The sequence below is a fragment of the Ornithorhynchus anatinus genome, chromosome 9 (genome assembly GCF_004115215.2).
Source record: "Ornithorhynchus anatinus isolate Pmale09 chromosome 9, mOrnAna1.pri.v4, whole genome shotgun sequence".
In the NCBI taxonomy this organism is placed as follows: domain Eukaryota; kingdom Metazoa; phylum Chordata; class Mammalia; order Monotremata; family Ornithorhynchidae; genus Ornithorhynchus; species Ornithorhynchus anatinus.
Genome location: NC_041736.1, coordinates 61,079,119 through 61,094,179, shown reverse-complemented (window position 1 = coordinate 61,094,179; position 15,061 = coordinate 61,079,119). Strand labels below are relative to the sequence as shown.

Here is a 15,061-nt window from a genome sequence, read left to right as displayed (position 1 = left end):
CCCTCGAAGCCGCCTCCGCCGCCATATTTAGTGAGGGCCCGGCCCGTCAGCGCCTCCCCGGATCCCGTTCTCCCTCGTCTCCGGCTCCCGTCTTTTCTCCCGCGGGACGGCAGACGGAGGGCGCGGAGCGAAGCGCGGAAGCGGGCCCTCCCGCCATCCCGAACCCGCCAATCCGCTTCGCTCTGCCCTTAGTTAAGATGGCCGCCAGGGCAGCGAGCCGAATGCCGAGGGGGGCGCTGGAGGAGGAGGGGGGGCCTGGTTACCTAGGTGACGCGTGGACCCGGAAGCGTGGCGACCCGGCAGGTCCTGGCAGGGGGAAGGAGGGCGGGTCCTGGCAGGGGGAGGAGGCCGTTTGACCTCCCGTTTCGACCCCCGGGGTTCGACCCCCGGTCCTCCTCGTCCTCCTCTTCCTCCTCCAAGGGATGGAGCCGCCGGAGTCTCCGGGAGCCGCCAGGTGGAAGCTCCTCCGCCAGGTAAGGGGAGGGGAGCTCATGCATCCATCCATCCATCCATCCATTCATCCATTCACCCCTTTAATCGTATTTATTGAGCGTCTACTATGTGCAGAACACTGGACTGAGCGCTTGGGAAAGGCCACTAGAACCGCAGTGACCGTCCCTCCCCCCCACGAGCTCCCAGGGATGCAGAGTGGCGCAGTGGCTGGAGCCCGGGCCTGGGAGGCAGAATAAGAATAATAATGTTGGTATTTGTTAAGCGCTTACTATGTGCAAAGCACTGTTCTAGGCGCTGGGGGAGATCCAGGGTCATCAGGTGGGCCCACGTGAGGCTCACAATCTGAATCCCCATTTTAATAATGTTGGTATTTGTTAAGTGCTTACTCTGTGCAGAGCACTGTTCTAGGCGCTGGGAGAGATACAGGGTCATCAGGTTGTCCCATATAATAATAATAATGTTGGCATTTGTTAAGCGCTTAATAATAATAATATAATGTTGGTATTTGTTAAGCGCTTACTATGTGCAGAACACTGTTCTAAGCGCTGGGGGAGATCCAGGGTCATCAGGTGGTCCCACGTGAGGCTTGCAATCTTCATCCCCATTTTAATAATTTGGTATTTGTTAAGTACTTACTATGTGCAGAGCACTGTTCTAGGCGCTGGGGGAGATACAGGGTCATCAGGTTGTCCCATATAATAATGATAATGTTGGCAGTTGTTAAGTGCTTACTCTGTGCCGAGCACTGTTCTAGACGCAGGGGGAGATACAGGGTCATCAGCTTGTCCCATATAGTAATAATAATGTTGGCATTTGTTAAGCGCTTAATAATATAATGTTGGTATTTGTTAAGCGCTTACTCTGTGCAGAAGTTGGAGAAGCAGCGTGGCTCAGTGGAAAGAGCACGGTCTTTGGAGTCAGAGGTCATGGGTTCGAATGCCGGCTCTGCCACTTGTCAGCTGTGGGACTGTGGGCAAGTCACTTCACTTCTCTGTGCCTCAGTTCCCTCATCTGTAAAATGGGGATGAAGACTGTGAGCCCCACGTGGGACAACCTGATTCCTCTGTGTCTACCCCAGCGCTTAGAACAGTGCTCGGCACATAGTAAGCGCTTAACAAATACTACATTTATTTTTTTATTTTTTTTTCTCTGGGCCTCAGTTCCTTCATCTGTAAAATGGAGATGGAGACTCTGAGCCCCACGTGGGACAGGGACTGTGTCTCAGTCAATTTGCTTGTATCCACCCCACTGCTTAGCAGCGTGGCTTAGGGGCAAGAGTGCGGGCTTGGGGTCAGAGGACGTGGGTTCTAATCCCAGCTCCGCCACTTCTGCATTTGACCTTGGGCAAGTCACTTCACTTCTCTATGCCTCAGTTCCCTCAGCTGTAAAATGGGCATTAAGACTGTGAGTCCCACGTGGAACAACTTGATTACCTAGTGTCTTCCCCAGTGCTTAGAACATTGCTTGGCACATAGTAAGTGCTTAACATACCATCATTATTATTATTACTACAGTGCCTGGCACAAAGCAAGCACTTAAAAAATACCACAATTATTATTATTAAAGTGGGGGAGAGTATGGTAGAATAAGTAGACATGATCTGGCTTAAAATCTAGTGGAAGAGACACTAAAATGACAGGGAAATCAGGGAAGCAGTGTGGCCCTGTGGAAATAGCCTGGGTCCGGGAATCAGAGAACCTGGGTTCTAATCCTGGCTAATTGCTTGTTGTGGCCAACCCGATTAGCTTTTATCTACCCCAGGGCTTAGAACAGTGCCTGGCACATAGTAAGTGCCTAAGAAAGGAAGCAGCGTGGCTCGGTGGAAAGAGCCTGGGCTTCGAAGTCGGGTCATGGGTTTGACTCCCGGCTCTGCCACTTGTCAGCCGTGTGACTGTGGGCAAGTCACTTAACTTCTCTGTGCCCAGTTACCTCATCTGTAAAATGGGGATTAACTGTGAGCCTCACGTGGGACGACCTGATTACCCTGTATCTACCCCAGCACTTAGAACAGTGCTCTGCACATAGTAAGCGCTTAACAAATGCCAACATTATTAAGAAATACCACAGTTATTAGGGTAAGGAGGGCCTGGAGACCTACCTTCCTCTCTTGCCCCTACCCCTGGGCAGAGGAGTAGTTCTCTGGGATGGTTTTATTTGCTTCCCCTGGGTCTATTTTTTTTCCTTAGGGTGCTGCCCCTGTCTCCACCCCCAGCTTCCTCTCTCCAGGCCTTCCCACCAGTCCTCTCAGGCTCGGGCTCTCCGTCTCTCGGAGTCTCTCTGCCAGGAGTATTGCTCTGCCGGCCGTCGGGGCCCGGCAAAAGGAGCAGTGCAGGTGCCCATTGTGGTTACTACTCTCCACCCGTCCTTGCCTGTCCTCTTCCCCGCCTCGGCTTGAGCCCAAGTGCCCGGCCAGTTGGCCGGGCAGGCAGGCTTGACCCGGGAAGGCCTGGAAGGGCTGGCAGACATTTTAATAATAATAAATAATAATGTTGGTATTTGTTAAACTCTTACTATGTGCCGAGCACTGTTCTAAGCGCTGGGGTAGATACAGGGTCATCAGGTTGCCCCACATGAGGCTCACAGTCCTAATCCCCATTTTACAGATGAGGTAACTGAGGCACAGAGAAGTGAAGGGACTTGCCCACAGTCACACAGCTGACAAGTGGCAGAGCTGGGATTCGAACCCATGACCTCTGACTTCCAAGCCCGGGCTCTTTACACTGAGCCACGCCGCTTCTCTATATTTTAGGATTGAGCTTGGAACCTGAGGGGACCCGAGTGGACTAGGTTCTCCCAGCCAGAGTCCTGTGTTTCAGGAGCAAGCGTGCCCTATGTCTGCAGAGGGGCAGTTTCCAGGGCAGTCGGTCAGTCAGTTGCGTTTATTGAGCGCTTACTGTGTGCAGAGCTCTGTACTAACCGCTTGGGAGAGTACAATGTAGCAATAAACGGACACATTCCCTGTCCATAACGAGCTTACAGTCTGGGAGGGGGTGGAGACTGACATTAATAGAAATAAATTACAGATATAGACATAAGTGCTGTGGGGCTGGGGGGGGATGAATAAAGGGAGCAAGTCAGGGCCATATAGAAGGAGGTGGGAGAAGAGGAAAGGAGGGCTTAGTTGGGAAGGCCTCCTGGAGGAGATGTACCTTCAGTAAGGCTTTGAAAGGAGGGAGAGTAATTGTCTGTTGGATATGAAGGAGGAGGGTAGAAGCAGGACATGGGCGGCAGCCGTACTCTTCTCCGGCCCTGGGCCGGCAAAAAGGGCTTCCGAGTTCCCGCGGCAGACCGGGTTAGACCTTCCACGTGAGACTTGATTGCCCTCTCAGCCGGCCAAGAGCAGACGCTGTTAACGGCCGGGAAACTCCCAGGCCTCCAACATGGCATCGAGGTCCCAGTTAATTTGTCTGGATGTCCCGAGGCTGTCAATTACCGTGGCTGATGACCTTTTTGTCATATTATGGAACAGGAGGCTGTCTATATGGCAGAAGTCCCCGCCAGCCTCGACTTCGCGGGAGCTGAAGTAGTTTCCGTCCTCAGCCAGAGCGTAAGCAGATGGACGGTGCTCTCCCTCGGTACCCTGGCAGGCGTTGCTCTCGTGCCTGGAATTGGACAGAGTTAATGGGAACTGCTTGACCTTTCACCATTTTACGGTCACAAAATGGCAGAATGACAACTAAGTCGAGTTGTTCGATGCTGGATTGTTGTTTCTTCAAATGGTATTAAGCACTTACTATGTGGTGTTCGATGCAGGATTGTTGTTTCTTTAAGTGGTATTAAGCACTTACTATGTGCCAGGTACTGTGCTAGGGTTGCAGGTAATCAGGTTGGATTCAGTCCCTGTCTCACATGGGGCTCAAAGTCTTAATCCCCATTTTACAGATCAGGTTCCTGAAAAGCCTCCAGAACTTGGGATGTTTAGTAATAATAGTAATAACGATTGTGGTATTCGTAAAGTACTTACTATGTTTCTAGCATTGCACTAAGTGCTGGGGTAGATACAAGATCATCAGATCCTATATGGGGCTCACAGTTTAGGAAGAAGAACAAGGATGGAATCCCCATTTTGCAGATGAGGTAACTGAGGCACAGAGAAGTAGAGTGACCCGCCCAAGATCACACAGCAGACAAGGGGCGGAGCTGGAATGAGAACCCTGGTCTTTTGACTCCCAGACCGTGCTCTTTACACGAGGCCATGTTATTTAACAATAATAATGTTGGTATTTGTTAAGCGCTTACTATGTGCAAAGCACTGTTCTAAGCGCTGGGGGATACAAGGTGATCAGATTGTCCCAAGTGGGGCTCACAGTTTTAATCCCCATTTTACAGATGAGGTATCTGAGGCACAGAGAAGTTAAATGACTTGCCCAAAGTCACACAGCTAGCAAGCGGCAGATCCGGGATTCGAACCCATGACCTATGACTCCCAAGCCCAGGCTCTTTCCACTGAGCCACGCCGCTTCTCCGTTTCTCCATTGAGGCTGCCGAGGACCTTCCCTTCCTTCCCGGTTCTTTCAAAGAGATGATGGGCCCGTGTCCCCAAAATCCAGTCTCTACCAGGAAGTCTGACCGTCCTGAGCGGACTGGAAGGGTACATGATCCGCTCCACCCCAGTGACGCCAACTGTTCGGTGGCTCCCCTTTCAGAAGCGGTGTGGCCTAATGGCAAGAGCATGGACCTGGGAGTCAGCAGACCTGGGTTCTTATCCTGGCTCTGCCACTTGTCTGCTGTGTGACAAGTCACTTCATCTCTCTCTGCCTCAGTTCCCTCCTCTGCAAAATGGGGATTCAATACCTGTTCTCCCTCCTACTTAAACTGTAAGCCTCATGTGGGATCTGATTCTTTTGTATCTGCCCCTGCGCTTAGTACGGTGCTTGAAACCTAGTGAGCACATAACAAAGACCACGATTTTTATTATTAGAATAAGCATGCCAAGTTGCGGGGGCTTTTCAGGAACCTGTCTGCAGCTTTGCCATCAGCTTTTTGGAACCTTTTTGGATCCACCCCGTAGCCTGTCTCAGTTCGTCTCAATTTCCTTCTTTGGAAAATGGAGGTAGGGGGACGGAGAGGGTTTCCCCTGGCCCCCGCTTGGGAAGCCTTTGGGAATTCCTCCCAAGGCTTATTTATGGAGCCAAGTCTTGGGAATAGTCAGTCCTGTGGCCAGGAGCAATCTCTACTGATTGGAGGAGTAGTGAAGAAAGATCATTTTAGAAAGATAGGGGGTTGGTGGGAGAGAGAGAGACAGAGAAAGAGAAAATCCCATCTCCTCCAAGAGGTCCTTCGGGTTTTAGGATTCCCTTTTGCTTCACCTCTGCGTTTGTGTCTCTTCCCCTTAACTACTTTGACTTCCATCCCTCCCCCAGTCATTTATTTTAAAGTCTGTCTCCCGCTCTAGACTGTGATCTCTTTGTGAGCCGGGATGATGTCTACCAACTGTATTGTATCGTCCTCTCCCAAGCGCCTAGTACAGTGCACTACACACATTAAGCACTCAGTAAATATCACTGATGGACGAGAGAAAGATAGGAAACAGTCACGAGATAGGAGAGAGCAGAGATAGAGGTAAGGCAAGGTAGAGATAGGGGAGAGGGAGTGGTAGAGAGAGAGAGAAGCAGCGTGGCTCAGTGGATAGAGCCCGGGCTTGGGAGTCAGAGCTCGTGGGTTCTAATCCTGGCTCCGCCACTTGTCTTCTGTGTGACCTTGGGTAAGTCACTTTATTTCTCTGGGTCTCAACGACCTCATCTGTAAAATGGGGATGAAGACTGTGAGCCCCGCATGGGACACCACGATTACCTTATGTCTACCCCAGCGCTTATAACGGTGCATGTCACAAAGAAAGCGCTTAGCAAATACCGTCATTAATAGAGCACAGGCTGGGGAGTAAGAAGTACCTGGGTTCTCATCTCAGCTTTGCCACTTGCCTGCCATGTGACCTTGGGTGAGTCACTTTACTTCTCTGTGCCTCAGTAACCTCATCTGTAAAATGGGGATTAAGACTGAGCCGCAGGTGGGATATGGACTTTGTCCATTGTGATTAGTTTGTATCTATCTCAGTGTTTAGGACAGTGCTAGTAAGTACCTAACAAAGACCATCATTATTATTCTTATTAGAGGAGAGAGAGGTAGAGAGAGATAGAAGAGGTAGAGAGAGAGGAGGAGAGATGGAGAGATAGGAGGTAGAGAGAGAGAAAAGAGTAAAGAAGGAGAGAGATAGAGGAGGTGGCGAGGAGAGAAAGATGGAGAGTGAAGTAGAGATAGGAGAGAGAGGTGAAATGATCTGCTGCAGGCCAGGTGAGCTTTGTGGGAGTTTGAAGCCTCCCAACCAAACGAGCCAAAATAGAATTAAGCAACCAGAGCTTTGTTGCTTGGCAATCACCGACATGCAAATTTCACAAATGTTTCAGGGAGCTCATCTAACCAAAACCAAGCTCACTTAATAAGATGTGTTAAATATCAACCGTATTGTGGAAGCGTTTTGAAGCCAGAGGATAAAAGTATTGCTTATTCACTCTCCACAAAGGAGCAATCTAGTTGTTTCGACTGGAGCTCTGGATCGACTTTTGATTATTTTTTTTCCATTCCCTCTGCTTGCTGGCTTACTTAGTGACCATTTCCCATCGGATCCGTTGAGCCGTTGAATCCCTGGGGTTCGGTCATTTAGCCTGGCGACGTAAGGCCAGCTACTGAGGCTTGAAGTTCACCGGGAGGACATCAGAAATACAGGGACGACTGTCTCTCTGCTTTTTCCTTTGGAAAACTGCCCCCGGACTTCCACGGTAGTTATAAGGGATTTGTCATGGCCGGGAAAATGCAAGCCGGTTCACTTGCCTACACTGGCTACAACAAAACTTGCTCTGTAAGGAGCTTTTGGGGAAACCAAGTCATTTGAAAATGATGCATGAGTGATTTATTTCCCCCCCCAGACACCTGACTTGGAAATTGAATGTAGAATGTAAGCTATCAATCAATCAATCAGTGGTATTTATTGAGTGCTTACTATGTGCAGAGCACTGTACTGAGCACTTGAGAGAGTACAGTAGAACAGAATTAGCAGACATGTTCCCTGACCATAGTGAGCTTACCGTCTAGAGACTGTAGTAGAATGTAAACTCCTTGTGGGCAGGGGTCATGTCGACCAACTCTATTGAATTTTACTCTCCCAAGTGCTTAGTACAATGCTCGGTACACAATAAATACCATTGACTGAGGAAGCTTTTTATTGCCGAACGAAGAAATGCGAAGAGTGCCTTCTCTACCCTTGGAAAACAGTGCAAACATTTGGCAACCTCTCCGATAGCCATTGCCCGTTTAAGTTGGTCATTGCTCCTCTGGGGAACTGGAAGTGTGTCTAAGGAACGTTTGATCCACTTGGATTCAACCCATATCCCTGTAGGGAGCAGCCTGGTTGGCGGCGAACCAGCCGACGGGACCTGGGGGTTGCTCTCTCCCCTCGTTGCTGTGCCAGGGCTCGGCGGCATCTTCCCTGCCCTCCGGGACAGGGACGGGGGCTGACGCTCCAGGGTGTTAGTGACGAAGAGGGTTAGGTGTGGGTGGGCAGACTGCCAGCCGGCACCAAGTTATGCAGCACTGCCCAGTACTCTACCATACAGAAGGGCACAGCAGCCTGGCAGGCTTTGGCCCCGATGCCCGGATGCCTGTTTTAGAGAGCGTCGGCCAGGTCTGCCGAACATTTGAGATGGTGCCCGGCAGACTGGCAGGTGCGTGCATATTATCTGACGAAGAAACGTCAGAGCCTGATAACCTGACGTTCTCCAGATGAGAGGCTTCACAGTGCACTGGAGACCAAAGAATAGTTCTCAGCTCTTGTAAGTGGTTTATCTTATAGGCTTTGGCTATTATTATTAGTAATCATAATCACAATATTCATCGGGGCATTTAAGTGCTTCCTCTGTTCCAAACATTGTGCTAAGTTCTGGCATAGAGTATAAGCAGATTTGATACTGTCCTTGCCCCACACAGGGACAATCGATCAATCAGTCGTATTTATTGAGCACTTATGTGCAGAGCACCGTACTAAGTGCTTGTTGGAATACAACCGATTTAGCAGGCCTGTTCCCTGACCATAACGAGCTGACAATCTAGAGGGAGGGAAAGCAGGAGTCTTATCTCCATTTTTACAGATGAGGAAGCTGAGGCCCAGAGAGGTTAGGTGACTCACCTAAAATCATGTAGCAGGCCAGTGGCCGAGCTGGGACTTGAACCTGAGTCTCCTGCCTCCCAGGCCTGGGTTCTTTTCTCCCAGGGCACACTGCCTTGAATGGTATGGTTTGATATGGCAATAGTTAAAATTGTGGTATTTGTTCAGCACTTACAATGCACTAAGCACCGTTCTAAGTGCTGGGGTAGCTACAAGCTAATCAGGGCAGACACAGTCCCTGTTCCATATGGGGGGGTCACAGGCTTAATCCCCATTTTACAGATGAGGTAACTGAGGCACAGAGAAGGGAGTGGCTTGCCCAAGGTCACACAGCAAACGCGTGGTGGAGCTGGAATGAGAACCCATGTTCAACTTCCAGGCCTGTGCTTTTTCCACTAGACCATGCTGCTTCTCTACGGCATACTTTCCCGAGATTTTGAAGAGTAAAGCTTTTCTTTCGGATGGTTATTTTTGAGAAAACCAAAGCTTTGGAGCGAGGCCTCGTAGGCCGTGGCCCAATCTCCACCCCCGCTCGCTAACCTCTTCGGGCCGGGCCGGGGCTGGCACGGCTCCTGGCTGCTGCTGGGAAGGGACTGTCCAAGTCTCTGGTTCCTTCTGGCCCAGCCACCCTGGGCTGGCTTACGGGCTAGGCCTCAGCCAGCTGTGGCTTCGAGGTCCCTTGTGGTCCTGGTGGTCTTCCTGGGTCAGGAGTGTGGGATTCCCCGCCACCATGAAGAGATCAGGACTTGGCCTGGTGGCGTCCAGCGTATCTGCCAACATTAAGGTCACTGTCCAAGGACCGAGGCTGCTGACGTTTTTTATTTATTTATGGTATTTGTTAAGCACTTATTATGTTCATTCAATTCATTCAATAGTATTTATTGAGCGCTTACTATGTGCAGAGCACTGTACTAAGCGCTTGGGATGAACAAGTCGGCAACAGATAGAGACAGTCCCTGCCGTTTGACGGGCTTACAGTCTAATCGGGGGAGACGGACAGACGAGAACAATGGCACTAAACAGCGTCAAGGGGAAGAACATCTCGTAAAAACAATGGCAACTAAATAGAATCAAGGCGATGTACCATTCATTAACAAAATAAATAGGGTAACGAAAATATATACCAGGCGCTATTCTAAGCACTGGCGTAGGTACAAGATAATCAGGTTGGACACAGTCCCTTTCCTATATGGGGCTCACAGTCTTAATCCCCATTTTACAGACGAGGTAACTGAGGCACAGAGAATTGAAGTGACTTGCCCCAGCTCACACAGCAGACAAGTGATGGAGCTGGGATTAGAACCCACGTCCTTCTGACTCCTAGGCCCGGGCTCTATCCACGTCTTGATTCCTGCCACGTCTTTTCCTGTCGCCCATCTTTTAGTTGGGCTTCTGCTCTGACCTGCTCAGCCGGGGCCCCCAGATTGAGTTTGACCGCTTCTTTTGGTTTTGTTTTCCAAGGTTCTGAAGCAGAAACGCCTGGACGATCACCTGCGACACGTGTCCATCAGAAGATTTGAGTCGTTTAACCTGTTCTCAGTGACTGAAGCCGAGAAAAGCGAAGCGGAGGAGGAGGCTGGGGTCTGGGTTCGATACACGAGTGCCTTTCAGCCTGAATACAGTGTCGTTCTGAGGTAACAGTCTGGGGAGAGTTAAGATCTTCTTGAGGGCTTTGGTCTCTCCCTTGAGGTCCAGGCCCCCCCTGACACCTTGTTTACTCGCCCCGGGGATATCCAGGGAGCACTTTCCGGCGAAACTTGCTAGGACCACCTAAGCTCATGAGGTCATCAGAAATGTAGTCATCTTAGGGCCACCCCAACCTCAACTCCTTAATAATAATAATAATAATAATAGCATTATTATTATTATGGTACTTGTTAAGCACTCTGTGCTAAGCACTATTTTAAGCGCTGGGGTAGATACAAGTTAATCAGGTTAGACATAGTCCTTGTGCATGGGGTTCACCATCTTCATCCTTATTTTACAGATGAGGGAACTGAGGCACAGAGAAGTGAAGTGACTTGCCCAAGGTTACACAGCAGACAATTAGCCGAGCCAGAATTAGAACCCAGATCCTTCTGACTCCCAGGTCCTTGCTCTAACCATCAGGCTCTGGTGAATTCTGGAGTGTGCAGGGCACAGTACTGAGTTCTGGCATGTGTTACTCAAGGCATTTTTCTCTGGCAAACAGAAACTCCTTACCATTGGCTTCAAAACACTCATTCCCAGTGTTCCCTCCTATTTTACCTCATTGCTTTCCTACTACAACCCAGCCCACACACTTCACTCCTCTAACACCAACCTACTCACCATACCTTAATCTCATCCATCTCATTGCCGACCCCTCACCCTCATCCTCCCTCAGGCCTGGAACTCCCTCCTCTTCATATCCAATGGGCCAGCGTAGAGGGAGAGACATAAATAACATAAGCATAAATAAATAAATGCGGGTATATACATGAGTGCTGTGGGGCTGAGTGTAGGATGAATGCCAAGTGCTCCAAAGATACAGATCCAAGTGAACAGTCAACCCAGAAGTGGGGAGGAGTCGAGGAAAGTGGGTTTTATCGGGCAAGGTTCTGCACACAGTGAGTGCTCAAAAAATATTATTGAGTGATTGATTGCAAACAGATTTTGTCATGCCTTGCCTACCTCTTGGCACTTCACCCAAGAGGGCCTCGACTCCTCTGTTTGCATGGCCAGAAAGAGAGCTCAAGTGTATGAAGCTACCTTACTCTGCACCGTGGCGGGAAGTGTTCATGGGAAAAATCTCTTTTAAATGTTCCTCCCTCCTCTTCACAAGCTGCAATTCCATCTCAATGGGGGCCAGAGGGATGACCCACCTGGCTGCAGACTAGAATCGGTTTCCTTCTGAAAGGTTGGCCTTGGAAGAGTTTTCTTGCTATGGCAGCTCTAAGATTCCAGAAGTATTCTGGGACCTTTGAAAAGCTGATGCCGTTCATTCATAAATGTGTACACGGCTTAGGCGCAGAAAGAGCCGGGAGGTCTGAACAGGCCCCATCCTTTGTAGCGGACTCCCGTTGCCATGGAGACCACTGAATGAGTAGGCCGGCACTCTTGACTTTCTGCTTGTCTCGAGAGTGTAGGATGGACAAGAAGTCAAGAATGACTTTGTCTTTGGCCATGGTGCATCTTTCTAGAACACCAAGCCGGTTGTAAGGGAAATGACACAAGAGCCTGGTGGGGGGAGAAACTAGAAATTAGAGATCAGCCTAAGGCAGGCCCGCACCCACTGACCACTCCAGAAATACTGGTAAAGGATGACGAGCAAGAGCCAGAGGCTCCACCCCCAGATTTGGGTCTACGCAAGTCTCCGCGTGGCCAGGTCCGTGGGGGTGATTTTTTTACTGGTGCTACCTCGTTAGAACAAGTGGGGCATTGGGTGGCGAAGACGACCGCAGCCCAAACCCCTCCCAGCTGTGCACACTCCCTTAGGAGCGTTATCCTCGACTCAGCTGTCTCTCATTCAACCCACATGTTCAGTCTGCCACCGAATCCTATCGATTCTACCTTCACAACAACACTAAAATCCACCCTCTCCTCTCTGTCTAAACCCCTAACATGTTAATCGAAGCACTCGTTCTATCCCATCTTGATTACTGCATCAGCCTCCTTGTTGACCTCCCTGCCTCCTGTCTCCCCCCTCTCCAGTTCTTACTTTACTCTGCTCCCCAGTTCATTTTAGTACAAAAACGTTCAGTTTGTTTCCCCACTCCTCAGCAAGCATTCAGTGGTTGCTCATCAACCTGCATCTCAAACAGAAACTCCTTACCCTCGGCTTTACAACGCTCAACCACCTTGCCCCTTCCTACCTTATTTCACTGTTCTACTATAACCAAGTCTGCACACTTCGTTCCTCTAATACCAAGCTACTCACTGTTCCTTGATCTCAACTGTCATGCTGCCGACCTCTTGCCCTCTTCCTGCCCCTGGCTGGGCCCTCCCTCGGCATATCCGACAGGCCATCTCTATCCCAAAGCTTTAGTGAAAGCACTTCTCTGAGAGACCTTCCCTGACAAATCCTTGCGGTTGGATTTTCACCCTTGGTTCACCCCTTCCTCAGCCCTAAATCCATAATTTATATTAATGTCCACCTCCCCCTCTAGACTGTAAGCTTATTGTGGGCAGGGAACTTGTCTGCCAACTCTCTTATATTGTACTCTCCCAAACACTTAGTACAGTGCTCTGCACATAAGTGCTCAATAAATACTATCGATTAACTGATTGATTGATTGAGATGGCCTCTTATTGCGGCTGTATCCTCACCCTTCCTGGGCAGGAGCAGGGGTTGATGAGAAGGGTTGGTAGTCTAGGGGCTGGGCAGCTTCTCTCCTGGGCTCCAACCCAGAATGTTAAGCCTTATAAGCTTCAAGCGAGCTGTCTCCCCAGTTGCACAGGTGTGATGCACACATAGTAGATGGCCAAGCAAGAGTTTATGATAATAGGTTGCTGAGTCTGGGCAAAAATATCTGTCCCCTGAACTGGCAGTTTGGAACTATTACGAGCTTAAGCTTAACCTCCTGTCCTTCTCAAAATGTACATTGAACGACGCAGAAAACCCCCAAGTGCATTTTTCCATCATGTTTTAGTGACGGAAAGGCTTCGAGAAATGGATTATTTCTTTATCAATCAGTCGTATTTATTGAGCGCTTACCGCCTGCAGAGCACTGTACTAAATGATTGGGCTAGTGCAATATAACAGAGTTGGTAGACACTTTCCCTGCTCTCATTCAATCCTATTGAGCGCTTACTATGTGCTTACAGTCTAGAGGGGGAGACAGACGTTAATAGAAATAAATTATGGATATGGACATAAATGCAGTGGGGCTGAGGGTGGGATGAATAAAGGCTGCAAATCCAAGTGAAAGGGCGTCGCAGGTGGGAGAAGAGAAAATCAGGGCTTGGGGAAGGTCAGAGGAGATGTGCTTTTAAAAGGCTTTAAAAATATGAAACGCTTCACCAATTTGTGTGTCATCCTTGCACGGGGGCCATGCAAATCTTCTCTGTATCATTCAAATTTTAGAATATGTGGCTGCCGTAGCCAGAACATTTGAGAGATCTCTGCATTCTGGATTTTCCCTTACCCTCTAGTAGTTGAACCTTGGGCCTTGAACAGTTCTGTTTAGAGAAGCAACGTAGCCTAGTAGAAAGAGCATGGCCTGGGAGTCAGAGGAGCTGGGTTGTAATCCCAGCTCCGCTATTTGCCTGCTGTGTGTACCCTTGGGCAACTCACTTCACTTCTCTGTGCCTCAGTTACCTCATCTATAAAATGGGGATTAAGACTGGGAGCACTAGGTGGGTCAAGGACTGTGTCCAATCTTATTAGTTTGTGTCTACCTCAGTGCTTAGTCCAGTGTCTGGCACGTAGTAAGCTCCCAACAAATACCTTAAGAGTAGGAAGGCATGAAGAACCTGGCAGTAACATAAAGACTTGAAGAAATCACGGTGACTTTTTTGTTGAAATGATGTTAACGTGCCCAAATTCTGAAAGAATGCATTCTGTTACTTTTCAGACACAACCAGGGATCCTTAAACGTCCAAGATATCCTGACCAGCTTTGACAACACAGGAAATGTCTGTAAGTCACACCCCGCCCCACTCTGTGTGTATTGCTCTTGAAGGATTTGGTCAAGAGGAAACATTGCTGTAAAACATGTAAAGTTACAATTGTGTGTTACCTACTTGGGAGCCTATGTGGAAAAATAGGTGAACTCTTCTAGAAAAGCCACACAGAGCCAGTATGCTCTTACCAAACAGCGAGCAGTCCAACTAAGATGCGGTAAATGGTCTTTAGTAGTTCTTGAATTTTCTTCCCATAGACCCACTCGATTCATCAAGAGTCCTAGCGGTTGAGGAGGAAATGTTGCTTTCCAGCCGAGAGGAGATAGGCGAGGGTGTCGCTTTTTGTCGTCTGGCTCTGGTTCTAGGGCGAGAGCCTCAGGGCTAATTGTTGAGGGAGATGGTCCCCCTGGAGTCTTCTCTTGGGTCTGGGGGGTAGCTTAGGTGGTTGGGGTCTGTGGGGAGTTCGGCGATTCGGTTGGGAAGAGTCTTGGGCGGTGGTTATTCGGAGCGAGTGTGGTTTTGCGGAGGATTTTTCAGTGGACAAAAGGTCACCTTTAAGCACTAATAATAATAATAATAATTGTGGTATATGTTAAGCACTTACTATGTGCTAAACACCGTTCTAAACACTGTTTAAAGATGAAGTAGCTGAGGCCCAGAGAAGTGAAGTGACTTGCCTAAAATCACACAGCAGACCTGTGGCAGAGCCAGGATTAGACCCAGTGTTCTCTGACTTCCAGGCCTGTGCTCTTTCCACCAGCCCTCGCTGCTAAGCCAGCATTGGCTGGGGATGAGGAAAGGCTGTGATAGATTTTAGGGGAATCCTCAAAATTCTACCCACGAGCCTACCCTGGTAGGCTCAGCGTC

General features: G+C 49.3%; 1 protein-coding gene and 1 non-coding gene across 2 annotated transcripts in view; one reads left to right on the top strand and one right to left on the bottom strand.

Moving 5' to 3' along the window:
• Positions 1 to 305: 305 nt before the first annotated feature.
• The window catches only part of CAMKMT (calmodulin-lysine N-methyltransferase), a 215,968-nt gene continuing 201,212 nt past the window's right edge, over positions 306 to 15,061 (top strand). The window contains exons 1-3 of the mRNA XM_029072444.2: positions 306 to 473; positions 10,073 to 10,245; positions 14,146 to 14,210. Coding sequence (XP_028928277.1) covers positions 423 to 473; positions 10,073 to 10,245; positions 14,146 to 14,210 — 289 coding nt within the window. The 5' untranslated portion in view covers positions 306 to 422. The remainder of the gene's footprint in view (positions 474 to 10,072; positions 10,246 to 14,145; positions 14,211 to 15,061) is intronic.
• On the bottom strand, positions 13,573 to 13,677 carry LOC114814469. Its single transcript, XR_003762262.1, has one exon. It is a non-coding gene; the product is annotated as a U6 spliceosomal RNA (small nuclear RNA).